The following is a 17,347-nucleotide window of genomic DNA, read 5'->3' on the forward strand; positions in this document are numbered from 1 at the left end:
GGGGGGATTTTTTGGGGATTTTTTGGGGAATTTTTTGGGAATTTTTTGGGATTTTTTTGGGAATTTTTTTGGATGTTTTTTTCCCCAAACCCCCCAGAATTCCCTAAAACCCCCCAGAATTCCAAGGAAATTGGATTTTTTGGGATCATCCTGGTACCTCCAGGGCTGCCACTTTTTCCTGGAGCTTTTCCCGATTTTCCCGCTGATCCTGGAATTCCTCCAGCCGCGATTCCAGAACTTTCCGCGCCTCCTCCGACGCCTCCAGGGACGATTCCAGGGAATTCCGAGCCTGAGGGGGAATCCAGAGGGAAAATTTTTGGGGGAAAATTTTTGGGAATTTTTTTGGGGGAATTTTTTTGGATTTTTGGGGATTTTTTGGGATTTTTTTGGGATTTTTTTGGGATTTTTTTTTTTAATTTTGGGGAATTTTTTGACTTTTTTGGGGGGAATTTTTTGACTTTTTTTGGGATTTTTTTTTGGGTTTTGGGGGAATTTTTTTTAGATTTTTTATTTAATTTTGGGGGAATTTTTGGGGGATTTTTTTGGGATTTTTTGGGATTTATTTGGATTTTGAAGAAATTTTTTGGGATTTTTTGGGGGGATTTCTTTGGATTTTGGGGGAAATTTTCGGGAATTTTTTGGGGGAATTTTTGGGGATTTTGGGGGAATTTTTTGGGATTTTTTTGGGATTTTTTGGGGATTTTTTTTTGGATTTGGGGGGAATTTTTTGACTTTTTTTGGGAATTTTTTGACTTTTTTTGAGGGAATTTTTGGGATTTTTTGGGATTTCTTTGGATTTTGGGAGAATTTTTTGGGGATTTTTTTTTGGGATTTCCTTGGATTTTGGGGGAATTTTTTGGGATTTTTTGAGATTTTTTTTTTTAATTTTGGGGGAATTTTTTTGGGATTTTTTATTTAATTTTGGGGGAATTTTTTGGGGATTTTTTGGGATTTCTTCGGATTTTGGGGGAAATTTTCGGGAATTTTTTGTGGGAATTTATTTGGATTTTGGAGGAATTTTTTGGGAATTTTTTGGGGGGAATTTTATTTTAATTTTGGTGGAATTTTTTGACTTTTTTTGGGAATTTTTTTGGATTTTGAAGGAATTTTTTTGGATTATTTCAAAATTTTCACCCCAATTTCACAACATTCGGTGTCAATTCTTTTTTATTCCATTTTTCGTGGAATTTTTTTTAATGGGGGGAATTTTTGGGAATTTTTTGGGAATTTTTTGGGAATTTTTTGGGAATTTTTTGGGATCATTCCAGCCCAAAAATTCCTGGGAATTCCCAACTTTACCTGGGCAGCCTCTTCCAGCTCCTTCCGGAGCTTTTCCAGATCTTTCCGAAGCTTCTCCAGCTCCAGATCCCGACTGGAAACCTCCTGGAAAAAAAAACTGGATTTGGGGGAAAAATCCCAAATTTGGGGAAAAAATCCCGAATTTTGGGCGAAAAATCCTGAATTTTGGGGGAAAAAATCCCAAATTTTGGGGAAAAAATCCTGAATTTTGGGGATAAAAAACCTGAATTTTGGGGATAAAAAACCCGAATTTTGGGGAAAAAAATCCCAAAAATAGGGAAAAAATCCCAAATTTTGGGGATAAAAAATCCTGAATTTTGGGGAAAAAATCCTGAATTTTGGGGATAAAAAATCCCGAATTTTATGGAACAAATTCTTGGATTTTGGGGAAAAAATCCCTGGATTTTGGGGAATAAAATCCTGAACTTTGGGATAAAAATCCTGAATTTTAAGGAATAAAATCCTGAATTTTGGGGGAAAAAATCCCAAATTTTAAGGAAAAAAATCCCTAATTTCAAGGAATAAAATCCAGAATTTTGGGATAAAAATTTCTGAGTTTTGGGGAATAAAATCCTGAATTTTGGGATAAAAATTCCTGGATTTTGGGGAAAAAAATCCCAAATTTTAAGGAAAAAATCCCGAATTTTAAGGAAAAAAATCCTGAATTTTGGGATAAAAATTCCTGAATTTTGGGGAATAAAATTTTTGGGATAAAAATCCCGAATTTTAAGGAAAAAAATCCCAAATTTTAAGGAAAAAAATCCTGAATTTTAAGGAAAAAAATCCCAAATTCTAAGGAAAAAATCCCGAATTTTAGGGCATAAAATCCTGAATTTTTGGGATAAAAATTCCTGAATTTTGGGGAATAAAATCCTGAATTTTTGAGATAAAAATTCCTGGATTTTAGGGAATAAAATCCTGAATTTTGGGGAAAAAATCCTGAATTTTGGGATAGAAATTCCTGGATTTTGGGGAAAAAAGTCCCAAATTTTAAGGAAAAAAATCCCAAATTTTAAGGAAAAAAATCCAGAATTTTGGGATAAAAATTCCTGAGTTTTGGGGAATAAAATCCTGAATTTTGGGGGAAAAAAATCCCAAATTTTAAGGAAAAAAATTCCAAATTTTAAGGAATAAAATCCTGAATTTTTGGGATAAAAATTCCTGAATTTTGGGATAAAAATTCCTGAATTTTTGGGATAAAAATTCCCGGATTTTGGGATAAAAATTCCCAGATTTCTCTGACCTTCCGGAGCTTTTCCAGCTCCTCGGGGTTGCTCCGATCCCGATCCTCCCGAGCCTGGAATCGCTCCCGGAGCTCCCGGAGCTCCTCCTCGAATTCCTCCCGTTCCAGCCTGGCCTGCAGCAACCTGGAAAATCCCAAAATTCCCCAAATTCCCAAATTTCCAGCGTCCAAAAATATCCCAGGGTCGGTTCTGCTGGGATTTGGGGTGGAAAATGCCGGAAAATCCTGGAAAATTCCCCTTTTTTTTGGGATTGGGAGTGGGAAATTCACGAATTTTTGGGGGTTTGGGGTGGAAAATCCCGGGAAATTCCCAATTTTATTGGGATTTGGGGTGGAAAACACCACGGAATTCCCAATTTTTGGGGATTTAGGGAGGAAAATCCTGGGAAATTCCCAATTTTTGGGGATTTGGGGAGGAAAATCCCGGGAAATTCCCAAATTTTTGGAGATTTGGAGCAGAAAACCCCAAAAAATTCCCAAATTTTTGGAGATTTGGGGTGGAAAATCCCGGAAATTCCCAATTTTATTGGGATTGGGAGTGGAAAACCCCAGAAAATTCCCAATTTTATTGGGATTTGGGGTGGAAAACACCACGGAAAATTCCCAATTTTTGGGGATTTAGGGAGGAAAATCCCGGGAAATTCCCAATTTTTGGGGATTTGGGGAGGAAAACCCCAGAAAATTCCCAAATTTTTGGAGATTTGGGGTGGAAAATCCCAGAAATTCCCAATTTTATTGGGATTGGGAGTGGAAAACCCCAGAAAATTCCCAAATTTTTGGGATTTGACTTTGAAAACCCCCGAAAATTCTCAATTTTTTGGGGATTTGACTTTGAAAACCCCAGAAAATTCCCAATTTTTTGGGATTTGACTTTGAAAACCCAAAAAAAATCCCAAATTTTTGGGGATTTGGAGCAGAAAACCCAAAAAAATTCCCAAATTTTTGGGATTTGACTTTGAAAACCCCAGAAAATTCCCAAATTTTTGGGATTTGACTTTGAAAACCCAAAAAAAATCCCAAATTTTTGGGGATTTGGAGCAGAAAACCCCAGAAAATTCCCAAATTTTTGGGATTTGACTTTGAAAACCCCAGAAAATTCTCAATTTTTTGGGGATTTGACTTTGAAAACCCCAGAAAATTCCCAAATTTTTTGGGATTTGACTTTGAAAACCCCCGGAAATTCCGGATTTTGGCCCCCCCGGGCTGCGGGACTCACTCCTGCTTGGAATTCCGGAGCTCTTCCTTGTTTTTCTGGAACATTTCCCGCCACTGCTCCGTCTCCTCCGAGCTCTCCTCCAGCTCCCGCCGCAAATTCCGGAGGAGAATTCCCAGATTTTCCCGTTCCTGCTCCAGGTTGGATTTTTCCTGCCAGGAATTTCCCAACCCCCACCCCCAAAAATAAAATTCCTTGGGAATTCAAGCGGGAATATCCACGGAACGGGAGCCGAGCCCGTGGAAATTCCAGAGGGGGTTTTCCTGATTTTTTTTTTAAAAAAATTCCCGACCCCACATCCCGGAATTCCCAAATTCCCAACCCCAAATTCCCGACCCCATCCCAGAATTCCCAACCTGGAATTCCCAAATTCCCAACCCCAAATTCCCGACCCCATCCTGGAATTTCTGAATTCCCATCCCTGAATTCCCAACCCGGAATTCCTGACCCCATCCCCAAATTCCCATCCCGGAATTCCCATCCCAGATTTCTCCATCCTGGAATTCCCGACCCCGGAATTCCCATCCCCAAATTCCCATCCCCAAATTCCCGACCCCATCCCAGAATTCCCGACCCCATCCTGGAATTCCCCATCCCGGAATTCCCATCCCGGAATTCCCATCCTGGAATTCCCATCAATTCCCATCCCGGAATTCCCATCCTGGAATTCCCATCAATTCCCATCCCGGAATTCCCATCCCCAAATCCCCATCCCGTATTTCCCCTCCCGGAATTCCCATCCCGGAATTCCCGACCCCATCCTGGAATTCCCATCCCCAAATTCCCATCCCGGAATTCCCATCTCAGAATTCCCCATCCCGGAATTCCCAACCCCATCCCCGAATTCCCATCCCGGAATTCCCATCCCGGAATTCCCCATCCCAGAATTCCCGACCCCATCCTGGATTTCCCCATCCCGGAATTCCTGACCCCATCCCGGAATCCCCATCCCGGAATTCCCATCCCCAAATTCCCCATCCCGGAATTCCCCATCCCGGATTTCCCCATCCTGGAACTCCCCTCCCGGAATTCCCATCCCCAAATTCCCCATCCCGGAATTCCCGACCCCATCCCGGAATTCCCATCCCCAAATTCCCCTCCCGGAATTCCCAACCCCATCCCGGAATTCCCATCCCCAAATTCCCATCCCGGAATTCCCAACCCCAAATTCCCATCCCCAAATTCCCGACCCCATCCTGGATTTCCCCATCCCGGAATCCCCATCCTCAAATTCCCATCCTGGATTTCCCCATCCCAGAATTCCCGACCCCATCCCAGAATTCCCAACCCCAAATTCCCATCCCCAAATTCCCATCCCCAAATTCCCATCCTGGAATTCCCAACCCCATCCCGGAATTCCCATCCCGGAATTCCCCTCCCGGAATTCCCGACCCCATCCCGGAATTCCCATCCCGGAATTCCCATCCCGGATTTCCCCTCCCGGAATTCCCGACCCCGGAATTCCCATCCCGGAATTCCCATCCCAGAATTCCCATCCCGGAATTCCCATCCCGGAATTCCCATCCCAGAATTCCCGACCCCATCCCCAAATTCCCATCCCCAAATTCCCATCCCCAAATTCCCATCCTGGAATTCCCATCCCCAAATTCCCATCCTGGAATTCCCAACCCCATCCCGGATTTCCCATCCCGGAATTCCCGACCTCCGTCGCCGTCTCCAGGAGCTCCCGGCTCCTCTCCAGCTCCCCCCGGAGCCGCTCCAGGTCCCGATCGTGCGCGGCCACTTCGTCCTTCAGAGCCCCCTTGAGCGCCGCCAGCTCCCGCTCCTGCCTCCAGCGGCATTCCCGGAGCTCCCGGAGCTCCTGGGATCGGGAAAAGGGGATTTGGGATGGGATTTGGGATGGGATTTGGGATGGGATTTGGGATGGGATTTGGGATGGGTGAGACCCCCGGAGCCTCCAGCGGCATTCCCGGAGCTCCCGGAGTTCCTGGGAATGGGAAAAGGGGATTTGGGGCTGGATTTGGGATGGGTGAGACCCCCAGAGCCTCCAGCGGCATTCCCGGAGCTCCCGCAGCTCCTGGGGTCGGGAAAAGGGGATTTGGGATGGGATTTGGGATGGGTGAGACCCCCAGAGCCTCCAGCGGCATTCCCGCAGTTCCCGGAGCTCCTGGGATCGGGAAAAGGGGATTTGGGATGGGATTTGGGATGGAGTGAGACCCCCGGAGCCTCCAGTGGCATTCCCGGAGCTCCCGGAGCTCCTGGGAATGGGAAAAGGGGATTTGGGATGGGATTTGGGATGGGATGAGACCCCCGGAGCCTCCAGCGGCATTCCCGGAGCTCCCGGAGTTCCTGGGGTCGGGAAAAGGGGATTTGGGGCTGGATTTGGGATGGGGTGAGACCCCCAGAGCCTCCAGCGGCATTCCTGCAATTCCCGCAATTCCCGGAGTTCCTGGGAATGGGAAAAGGGATTTGGGATGGGATTTGGGGTTGGATTTGGGATGGGATTTGGGGCTGGGTGTGACCCCAAAACCTCCTGGAGCTGATCCGGAATTCCCGGAGCTTCTGGGATTGGGAAAAGGGGATTTGGGATGGGATTTGGGATGGGGTTTGGGATGGGGTGAGACCCCCAGAGCCTCCTGGAACTGATCCCGCAATTCCCGCAATTCCCGCAATTCCTGGGGTCGGGAAAAGGGGATTTGGGATGGGATTTGGGATGGGTGAGACCCCCGGAGCCTCCAGCGGCATTCCCGCAGTTCCCGGAGCTCCTGGGGTCGGGAAAGGGGATTTGGGGCTGGATTTGGGATGGGATTTGGGGCTGGGATTTGGGATGGGGTGAGACCCCCAGAGCCTCCAGCGGCATTCCCGCAGTTCCCGGAGCTCCTGGGATTGGGAAAAGGGGATTTGGGATGGGATTTGGGATGGGATGAGACCCCCGGAGCCTCCAGTGGCATTCCCGCAGTTCCCGGAGCTCCTGGGATTGGGAAAAGGGGATTTGGGGCTGGATTTGGGATGGGATTTGGGATGGGTGAGACCCCCAGAGCCTCCTCGAGATGTTCCTGGAATTCCTGGAGCTCCTGGGATCGGGAAAAGGGGATTTGGGATGGGTGAGACCCCCAGAGCCTCCTGGAACTGATCCCGGAATTCCTGGAGTTCCTGAGATCGGGAAAAGGGGATTTGGGATGGGATTTGAGGTATTTAAGGGGGATTTGTGGGGTTTTTATTGGGATTTGTGGGGTTTTTAACGGGATTTGTGTGGTTTTTATTGGGATTTTTCCCACTTTGGGGTTTTTTTACCAAGATTTTTCCCATTTTCGGGGTTTTTAGTGGGATTTTCCCATTTTTTGGAGGTTTTTATTGGGATTTGTGTGTTTTTTAGTGGGATTTTTCCCATTTTTGGGGGTTTTTAGTGAGATTTCCGTGGTTTTTAATGGGATTTGTGTGGTTTTTAATGGGATTTGTGGGGTTTTTATTGGGATTTTTCCCATTTTGGGTTTTTTTACCAAGATTTTTCCCATTTCCGGGATTTTTATTGGGATTTGTGTGGTTTTTTATGGGGATTTTTCCCACTTTGGGGTTTTGTTTACTGAGATTTTTCCCATTTTGGAGTTTTTAGGGTGGATTTGCATGGATTTTATCGGGATTTTTCCCATTTTCGGGGTTTTTAGTGAGATTTGTGGGGTTTTTAGTGAGATTTTCCCATTTTGGGGGTTTTTAGTGAGATTTCCGTGGTTTTTAATGGGATTTGTGGGGTTTTCAACGGGATTTGTGTGGTTTTTATTGGGATTTTTCCCACTTTGGGGTTTTTTTACCAAGATTTTTCCCATTTTCGGGGTTTTTAGTGGGATTTTCCCATTTTTTGGAGGTTTTTATTGGGATTTGTGTGGTTTTTAGTGGGATTTTCCCCATTCTGGGTTTTTTTGGTGCGATTTCTCTGTTTTTTAGTGAGATTTCCTTGTTTTTTAACGGGATTTGTGTGGTTTTTAGTGGGATTTTTCCAATTTTGGGGGTTTTTAGTGGGATTTGTGTAGTTTTTAATGGGATTTCTGTGTTTTTTAGTGGGATTTTTCCCATTTTGGGTGTTTTTTTGTGCGATTTCTCTGGTTTTTAGTGAGATTTCCGTGGTTTTTAATGGGATTTGTGTGGTTTTTAATGAGATTTCCGTGATTTTTAACGGGATTTGTGTGGTTTTTATCGGGATTTTTCCCATTTGGGGTTTTTTTTTGTGCGATTTCTCTGGTTTTTAGTCAGATTTCCGTGTTTTTTACCGGGATTTTCCCCACTTTGGAGGTTTCCGGGGGTACCTGGTAGAGTCCCTGTGTCTCGGGGTCGCTTTTGGGGTCACTTTTGGGGTCACTTTTGGGGTCCTTGGCCAGCAGCTGCCCCTCGAGGTGGCCCAGCCGAGCCTCCAGCGCCTCCTTGGTGGCCCTCAGCTCGCTCAGCCTGGGCAACAAAGGGTTAATTAGGGCAATTAAAGGGTTAATTAGGGGAATTAAAGGGTTAATTGTGGGAATGAAAGGGTTAATTGGGGAATGAAAGGGTTAATGGGAGAATTAAAGGGTTAATTAGGGGAATTAAAGGGTTAATTAGGGGAATTAAAGTGTTAATTGAGGAATGAAAGGGTTAATTAGGGGAATTAAAGGGTTAATTAGGGGAATTAAAGGGTTAATTAGGGCAATTAAAGGGTTAATTGTGGGAATGAAAGGGTTAATTGGGGAATGAAAGGGTTAATTGGGGAATTAAAGGGTTAATTGGGGAATTAAAGGGTTAATTGGAGGAATTAAAGGGTTAATTAGGGGAATTAAAGGGTTAATTACGGGAATTAAAGGGTTAATTAGGGGAATTAAAGGGTTAATTGGGGGATTAAAGGGTTAATTGGGGAATTAAAGGGTTAATTGGGCGATTAAAGGGTTAATTGGGGCATGAAAGGGTTAATTAAGGGAATTAAAGGGTTAATTAGGGGAATGAAAGGGTTAATTAGGGAATTAAAGGGTTAATTGGGGAATTAAAGGGTTAATTAGGGGAATTAAAGGGTTAATTAGGGCAATTAAAGGGTTAATTAGGGGAATTAAAGGGTTAATTAGGGGAATGAAAGGGTTAATTACAGGAATTAAAGGGTTAATTGGGGAATTAAAGGGTTAATTGGGGAATTAAAGGGTTAATTGGGGGAATTAAAGAGTTAATTGGAAGAATTAGAGGGTTAATTGGGGAATTAAAGGGTTAATTTGAGTTATTAAGGGGTTAATTGGGGAATTAAAGGGTTAATTGGGGAATTAAAGGGTTAATTGGGGGAATGAAAGGGTTAATTAGGGGAATTAAAGGGTTAATTAGGGGAATGAAAGGGTTAATTGGGGAATTAAAGGGTTAATTGGGGAATTAAGGGGTTAATTAGGGGAATTAAAGGGTTAATTGGGGAATGAAAGGGTTAATTGGGGAATTAAGGGGTTAATGGGGTTTTTGGGGAGCTCTCGAGGTTTTTGGGGTCCCAAATCCCCCCCAGGTGACCCCAAAGGGACAATGGGGGTCCCAGAGTGACCCCAAACCCCCCTAGGGGTGACCCCAAACCCCCCCAGGTGACCCCAAACCCCCCCAGTGACCCCAAACCCCCCTCAGTGACCCCAAACCCCCCCAGTGACCCCAAACCCCCCTCAGTGACCCCAAACCCCTCCAGGTGACCCCAAAGGGACAATGGGGGTCCCACAGTGACCCCAAACCCCCCCAGGTGACCCCAAACCCCCCACAGTGACCCCAAACCCCCCCAGGGTGACCCCAAAGCCCCCTCAGTGACCCCAAACCCCCCCAGGGGTGACCCCAAACCCCCCCAGGTGACCCCAAACCCCCTCCGGGTGATCCCAAAGGGACAATGGGGGGCCCTCAGTGACCCCAAACCCCTCCAGGTGACCCCAAACCCCCCTGGGGTGACCCCAAACCCCTCCAAGGTGACCCCAAACCCCCCCAGGTGACCCCAAACCCCTCCAAGGTGACCCCAAACCCCCCCAGGGGTGACCCCAAACCCCCCCAGGTGACCCCAAAGGGACAATGGGGGTCCCTCAGTGACCCCAAACCCCCCCGGGTGACCCCAAACCCCCCCAGGGTGACCCCAAACCCCCCCAGGTGACCCCAAACCCCCCCCGGTGACCCCAAACCCCCCTCAGTGACCCCAAACCCCCCCGGGTGACCCCAAATTTACTGGGCCCGGCTCCGCTGCAGCTCCTGGCATTTCCTGTCCAGGGCCCCCCGCAGGATTTGGGATTGGGGCGGCTCCGGAGCCCCCGCGGAGTTCTGGAACATTCCGGGACATTCGGGGACACTCGGGGACATTCGGGGACATTTGGGGACATTTGGGGACATTTGGGGACATTCGGGGACATTTGGGGACGTTTGGGGACATTCGGGGACATTTGGGGACATTCGGGGACATTCGGGGACATTTGGGGACACTCGGGGACATTTGGGGACACTCGGGGACATTTGGGGACATTTGGGGACATTTGGGGACATTCGGGGACATTCGGGGACACTCAGGGACACTCGGGGACATTTGGGGACATTTGGGGACATTCGGGGACATTTGGGGACATTCCGGATGTGGGGTGGCCCAAGATAAAATCCCAAACCCATCCCAAATCCATCCTAAAACCCAAATACATCCCAAACCCATCCTAAACCATCCCAAATCCCAAACCCCAAATCCATCCCAAACCCATCCCAAACCCATCCTAAAATCCAAACCCAAAACCATCCCAAATCCCAAACCCATCCCAGACCCTAAACCCCAATCCCAAATCCCAAATCCAAACCCCAAATCCCAAATCCCAGATCCCACATCCCAAATCTCAAATCCCAAACTCATCCCAAACCCCAAATCCCAAATCCATCCCAAACCCATCCCAGACCCTAAACCCCATCCCAAATCCCAAATCCAAACCCCAAATCCCACATCCCAAATCCCAAACCCCAAATCCATCCCAAATCCATCCCAAACCCATCCTAAAATCCAAACCCAAAACCATCCCAAACCCATCCCAAATCCCAAATCTCGAATCCAAACCCCAAACCCCAAATCCCAAATCCCAAACCCCAAATCCCCAATCCCAAATCCCAAATCCCAAATCCATCCCAGACCCTAAACCCCATCCCAAATCCTAAATCCAAACCCAAATCTCAAATCCCAAATCCCAAATCCCAAATCCCAAATCCCAAATCCCCAATCCCCAATCCCAAATCCCCAATCCCCAATCCCAAATCCAAACCCATCTCAAATCCCAAACCCATCCCAAACCCATTCTAAAACCCAAACCCAAATCCCAAATCCCAAACCCAAATCCCAAATCCCAAATCCAAATCCCAAATCCCAAATCCAAACCCATCCTAAAATCCAAATCCATCCCAAACTCATCCCAGACCGCAAATCCCAAATCCCAAACCCCGGGAATTTGGGGATCCCAAACCCCAAACCCCGGGAATTTCAGGGATCCCAAACCCTGGGAATTTTGAGATTCCCAAATCCCAAATCCCAAACCCCAAACCCCGGGAATTTCAGGATTCCCAAATCCCAAACCCCAAACCCCGGGAATTTCAGGGATCCCAAACCCCAAACCCCAGGAATTTTGAGATTCCCAAATCCCAAATCCCAAATCCCAAATCCCAAATCCCAAACCCCAAATCCCAAACCCCAAGCCCCAAACCCCAGGAATTTTGGGATTCCCAAACCTCGGGAATTTCGGGATTCCCAAATCCCAAATCCCAAATCCCAAATCCCAAATTCCAGGAATTTGGGGATCCCAAACCCCGGGAATTTTGAGATTCCCAAACCCCAAACCCTGGGAATTTCAGGATTCCCAAATCCCAAACCCCAAATCCCAAACCCCAAACCCCGGGAGTTTCGGGATTCCCAAATCCCAAATCCCAAATCCCAAACCCCAAACCCCAGGAATTTCGGGATTCCCAAATCCCAAATCCCAAATCCCAATCACAAACCCCGGGAATTTTGGGATTCCCAAACCCCAAACCCCAAACCCCGGGAATTTCAGGGATCCCAAATCCCAAATCCCAAATCCCAAACCCCGGGAATTTTGGGATTCCCAAACCCCAAATCCTGGGAATTTTGGGATTCCCAAACCCCAAATCCCAAACCCCAAATCCCGGGAATTTCGGGATTCCCAAATCCCGTGAATTTTGGGATTCCCAAATCCCAAATCCCAAACCCCAAACCCCAAACCCCAAACCCCAAATCCCGGGAATTTTGGGATTCCCAAACCCCAAATCCCAAATCCCAAATCCCAAACCCCGGGAATTTCAGGGATCCCAAATCCCAAATCCCAAACCCCAAACCCCGGGAATTTTGGGATCCCAAACCCTGGGAATTTCAGGATTCCCAAATCCCAAATCCCAAATCCCAAACCCCGGGAATTTTGGGATTCCCAAACCCCAAATCCTGGGAATTTTGGGATTCCCAAACCCCAAATCCCAAACCCCAAATCCCGGGAATTTCGGGATTCCCAAATCCCGTGAATTTTGGGATTCCCAAATCCCAAATCCCAAACCCCAAACCCCAAACCCCAAACCCCAAATCCCGGGAATTTTGGGATTCCCAAACCCCAAATCCCAAATCCCAAATCCCAAACCCCGGGAATTTCAGGGATCCCAAATCCCAAATCCCAAACCCCAAACCCCGGGAATTTTGGGATCCCAAACCCTGGGAATTTCAGGATTCCCAAATCCCAAATCCCAAATCCCAAACCCCGGGAATTTTGGGATTCCCAAACCCCAAATCCTGGGAATTTTGGGATTCCCAAACCCCAAATCCTGGGAATTTTGGGATTCCCAAACCCCAAATCCCAAACCCCAAATCCCGGGAATTTCGGGATTCCCAAATCCCGGGAATTTTGGGATTCCCAAATCCCAAACCCCAAACCCCAAACCCCAAACCCCAAACCCCAAATCCCGGGAATTTTGGGATTCCCAAACCCCAAACCCCGGGAATTTCGGGATTCCCAAACCCCAAACCCCGGGAATTTCGGGATTCCCAAACCCCAAACCCCAAACCCCAAATCCCAAATCCCAAATCCCAAACCCCAAATCCCGGGAATTTTGGGATTCCCAAACCCCAAACCCCGGGAATTTGGGGATTCCCAAGAATTCCCGGGAATTTGGGGATCCCAAACCCCAGGAATTTCGGGATCCCAATTCCCAAATCCCAAACCCCGGGAATTTTGGGAATCCCAAACCCCAAATCCTGGGAATTTTGGGATTCCCAAACCCCAAATCCCAAATCCCAAATCCCAAACCCCAAATCCCAAACCCCGGGAATTTCAGGATTCCCAAATCCCAAACCCCAAACCCCGGGAATTTCAGGGATCCCAAACCCCAAACCCCAGGAATTTTGAGATTCCCAAATCCCAAATCCCAAATCCCAAATCCCAAATCCCAAACCCCAGGAATTTCAGGGATCCCAAACCCCGGGAATTTTGAGATTCCCAAACCCCAAATCCCAAACCCCAAATCCCAAACCCCAGGAATTTTGGGATTCCCAAACCTCGGGAATTTCGGGATTCCCAAATCCCAAATCCCAAATCCCAAATCCCAAATTCCAGGAATTTGGGGATCCCAAACCCCGGGAATTTTGAGATTCCCAAACCCCAAACCCTGGGAATTTCAGGATTCCCAAATCCCAAACCCCAAATCCCAAACCCCAAACCCCGGGAGTTTCGGGATTCCCAAATCCCAAATCCCAAATCCCAAACCCCAAACCCCGGGAATTTTGGGATTCCCAAACCTCGGGAATTTCGGGATTCCCAAATCCCAAACCCCAAATCCCAAACCCCAAACCCCAGGAATTTCGGGATTCCCAAATCCCAAACCCCGGGAATTTCAGGATTCCCAAATCCCAAATCCCAAATCCCAAACCCCGGGAATTTTGGGATTCCCAAACCCTGGGAATTTTGAGATTCCCAAATCCCAAATCCCAAATCCCAAACCCCAAACCCCGGGAGTTTCGGGATTCCCAAATCCCAAATCCCAAATCCCAAACCCCAAACCCCGGGAATTTCGGGATTCTCAAACCCCAAACCCCAAACCCCGGGAATTTGGGGATCCCAAACCCTGGGAATTTCGGGATTCCCAAACCCCAAATCCCAAACCCCGAACCCCAAATCCCAAATCCCAAATCCCAAATCCCGGGAATTTTGGGATTCCCAAACCCCAAACCCCGGGAATTTGGGGATTCCCAAGAATTCCCGGGAATTTGGGGATCCCAAACCCCAGGAATTTCGGGATCCCAATTCCCAAATCCCAAACCCCGGGAATTTTGGGAATCCCAAACCCCAAATCCTGGGAATTTTGGGATTCCCAAACCCCAAATCCCAAATCCCAAATCCCAAACCCCAAATCCCAAACCCCGGGAATTTGGGGATTCCCAAGAATTCCCGGGAATTTCCCCTCTCACCGCCAGCTCCCGGAATTTCTCCAGCAGCCTCGAACTTTTCCTTTTCAGGGAAATTTCGCTCTCGGAACTCCTGGATTTGGGGGAAAATCGGGAATTTTGGGGTCAGGGAACGAGGAATTGGCGCCAAATTCCCTCAAAATTCGGGATTTGGGGGAAAAAATCGGGAATTTTGGGGTCAGGGAATGAGGAATTGGCGCCAAATTCCCTCAAAATTCGGGATTTGGGGGAAAATTTGGGGATTTTGGGGTCAGGGAACGAGGAATTGGCGCCAAATTCCCTCAAAATTCGGGATTTGGGGGAAAATTTGGGAATTTTGGGGTCAGGGACCGAGGAATTGGCGCCAAATTCCCTCAAAATTCGGGATTTGGGGGAAAATTTGGGGATTTTGGGGTCAGGGAATGAGGAATTGGCACCAAATTCCCACAAAATTCGGGATTTGGGGGAAAATTTGGGAATTTTGGGGTCAGGGAACGAGGAATTGGCGCCAAATTCCCTCAAAATTCGGGATTTGGGGGAAAATTTGGGAATTTTGGGGTCAGGGAATGAAGAATTGGCACCAAATTCCCAAAAAATTCGGGATTTGGGGGAAAATTTGGGAATTTTGGGGTCAGGGAATGAGGAATTGGAGCCAAATTCCCACAAAATTCGGGATTTGGGGGAAAATTTGGGAATTTTGGGGTCAGGGAACGAGGAATTGGCGCCAAATTCCCTCAAAATTCGGGATTTGGGGGAAAATTTGGGAATTTTGGGGTCAGGGAATGAGGAATTGGCGCCAAATTCCCTCAAAATTCGGGATTTGGGGGAAAATTTGGGAATTTTGGGGTCAGGGACCGAGGAATTGGCGCCAAATTCCCTCAAAATTCGGGATTTGGGGGAAAATTTGGGGATTTTGGGGTCAGGGACCGAGGAATTGGCGCCAAATTCCCTCAAAATTCGGGATTTGGGGGAAAAAATCGGGAATTTTGGGGTCAGGGAATGAGGAATTGGCGCCAAATTTCCCCAAAATTCGGGATTTGGGGGAAAATTTGGGAATTTTGGGGTCAGGGAACGAGGAATTGGCGCCAAATTCCCAAAAAATTCGGGATTTGGGGGAAAATTTGGGGATTTTGGGGTCAGGGAACGAGGAATTGGCACCAAATTTCCCCAAAATTCAGGATTTGGGGGAAAATTTGGGAATTTTGGGGTCAGGGAACGAGGAATTGGCGCCAAATTCCCTCAAAATTCGGGATTTGGGGAAAAAATCGGGAATTTTGGGGTCAGGGAACGAGGAATTGGAGCCAAATTCCCACAAAATTCGGGATTTGGGGGAAAATTTGGGAATTTTGGGGTCAGGGAACGAGGAATTGGCGCCAAATTCCCTCAAAATTCGGGATTTGGGGGAAAATTTGGGAATTTTGGGGTCAGGGAATGAGGAATTGGCGCCAAATTTCCCCAAATTTGGGATTTGGGATCGGATTTGGGGGAAAATTCAGGAATTTTGGGGTCAGGGAGTGGAAATTTTTGGGAAGTTTTGAGGGATTTGGGGGGATTCTGGGGGATTTTGGGGGATTTTGGGGTGGATTTGGGGGGATTGGGGCAGATTTTGGGGTGGATTTGGGGGATTTTTGGTGGATTTTGGGGGATTTGGGCAGATTTTGGGGGGATTTTTGGTGGATTTGGGGGATTTTGGGGGGATTTGGGGATATTTTGGGGGGATTGGGGCAGATTTTGGGGGGGATTTGGGTGATTTTTGGTGGATTTGGGGGGGTTTTGGGTGATTTTTGGGGGATTTGGGGGATTTGGGCAGATTTTGGGGTGGATTTGGGGGATTTTGGGGGGATTTTGGGGTGGATTTGGGGGATTTTGGGGGGATTTTGGGGTGAATTTGGGGGATTTTGGGGTGGATTTGGGTGATTTTTGGTGGATTTTGGGGGATTTGGGCAGATTTTGGGGGGATTTGGGGTGGATTTGGGTGATTTTTGGTGGATTTGGGGGATTTTGGGTGGATTTTGGTGGATTTTGGGCAGATTTTGGGGTGGATTTGGGGGATTTTTGGTGGATTTTGGGCAGATTTTGGGTGGATTTGGTGGATTTGGGAGGATTTGGGCAGATTTTGGGGTGGATTTGGGTGATTTTTGGTGGATTTGGTGGATTTTGGGCAGATTTTGGGGTGGATTTGGGTGATTTTTGGTGGATTTGGGAGGATTTGGGCAGATTTTGGGGTGGATTTGGGTGATTTTTGGTGGATTTGGGAGGATTTGGGCAGATTTTGGGGTGGATTTGGGGGATTTTGCGTGGATTTTGGTGGATTTTGGGCAGATTTTGGGGTGGATTTGGGTGATTTTTGGTGGATTTGATGGATTTTGGGCAGATTTTGGGGTGGATTTGGGGGATTTTGGGCGTTTCCAGGCTCACCCCTCCTTTAGGATGCTCAAGATGAACTCGCTGGGGTTTTCGCCGCCCCCCAATTCCCGCTGGTCCCGCAGCAGATCCGGGGTGGATTTCAGCTTCAGGGAGGGAATAAAAACCCTCAATCCCAATAAAAACCCCAAATCCCACAAATTTATAGAAAAAACCACAAATTTATAGGAAAAACCCCCAATTTTATAGGGGAAAACCCCAATTTTTTAGGAAAAAACCCAATTTAATGGAAAAAACCCCAATTTTTTAGGAAAAAACCCAATTTAATGGAAAAAATCCACATTTTTATAGGAAAAACCCCAATTTAATGGAAAAAAAAATCCAATTTTTTCAGGATAAATCCCAATTTTTTTAGGAAAACCCCAAGTTTCATGGAAAAAAAACCCCATTTTTTTAGGAAAAACCCCAATTTAATGGAAAAAACCCCAATTTTTTAGGATAAACCCCAATTTAATGGAAAAAAAATCCAATTTTTTCAGGATAAATCCCAATTTTTTTAGGAAAAACCCCAATTTAATGGGAAAAAACCCCATTATTTTAGGAAAAAACCCAATTTAATGGAAAAAACCCCAATTTTTTAGGATAAACCCCAGTTTAATGGAAAAAAAATCCAATTTTTTCAGGATAAATCCCAATTTTTTTAGGAAAACCCCAAGTTTCATGGAAAAAAAGCCCATTATTTTAGGAAAAACCCCAATTTAATGGAAAAAATCCCAATTTTTTCAGGATAAATCCCAATTTAATGGGAAAAAAATCCCAATTTTTCAGGATAAACCCCAATTTCACG

At 46.7% G+C, this 17,347-nt stretch overlaps 1 protein-coding gene across 1 annotated transcript in view; it reads right to left on the bottom strand.

The window, feature by feature from the left end:
• The window catches only part of CGN (cingulin), a 47,874-nt gene that overhangs the window by 14,837 nt on the left and 15,690 nt on the right, over window positions 1-17,347 (bottom strand). Inside the window, exons 4-12 of the mRNA XM_086866392.1 lie at window positions 16,555-16,646; window positions 14,161-14,230; window positions 9,904-9,995; window positions 8,018-8,156; window positions 5,419-5,577; window positions 3,759-3,907; window positions 2,543-2,666; window positions 1,300-1,383; window positions 158-289 (exon numbers count right to left, since the gene is read on the bottom strand). Coding sequence (XP_086722518.1) covers window positions 158-289; window positions 1,300-1,383; window positions 2,543-2,666; window positions 3,759-3,907; window positions 5,419-5,577; window positions 8,018-8,156; window positions 9,904-9,995; window positions 14,161-14,230; window positions 16,555-16,646 — 1,041 coding nt within the window. The remainder of the gene's footprint in view (window positions 1-157; window positions 290-1,299; window positions 1,384-2,542; window positions 2,667-3,758; window positions 3,908-5,418; window positions 5,578-8,017; window positions 8,157-9,903; window positions 9,996-14,160; window positions 14,231-16,554; window positions 16,647-17,347) is intronic.

This window comes from Cyanistes caeruleus, chromosome 30, assembly GCF_971803275.1.
Source record: "Cyanistes caeruleus chromosome 30, bCyaCae1.hap1.1, whole genome shotgun sequence".
Classification (NCBI taxonomy): domain Eukaryota; kingdom Metazoa; phylum Chordata; class Aves; order Passeriformes; family Paridae; genus Cyanistes; species Cyanistes caeruleus.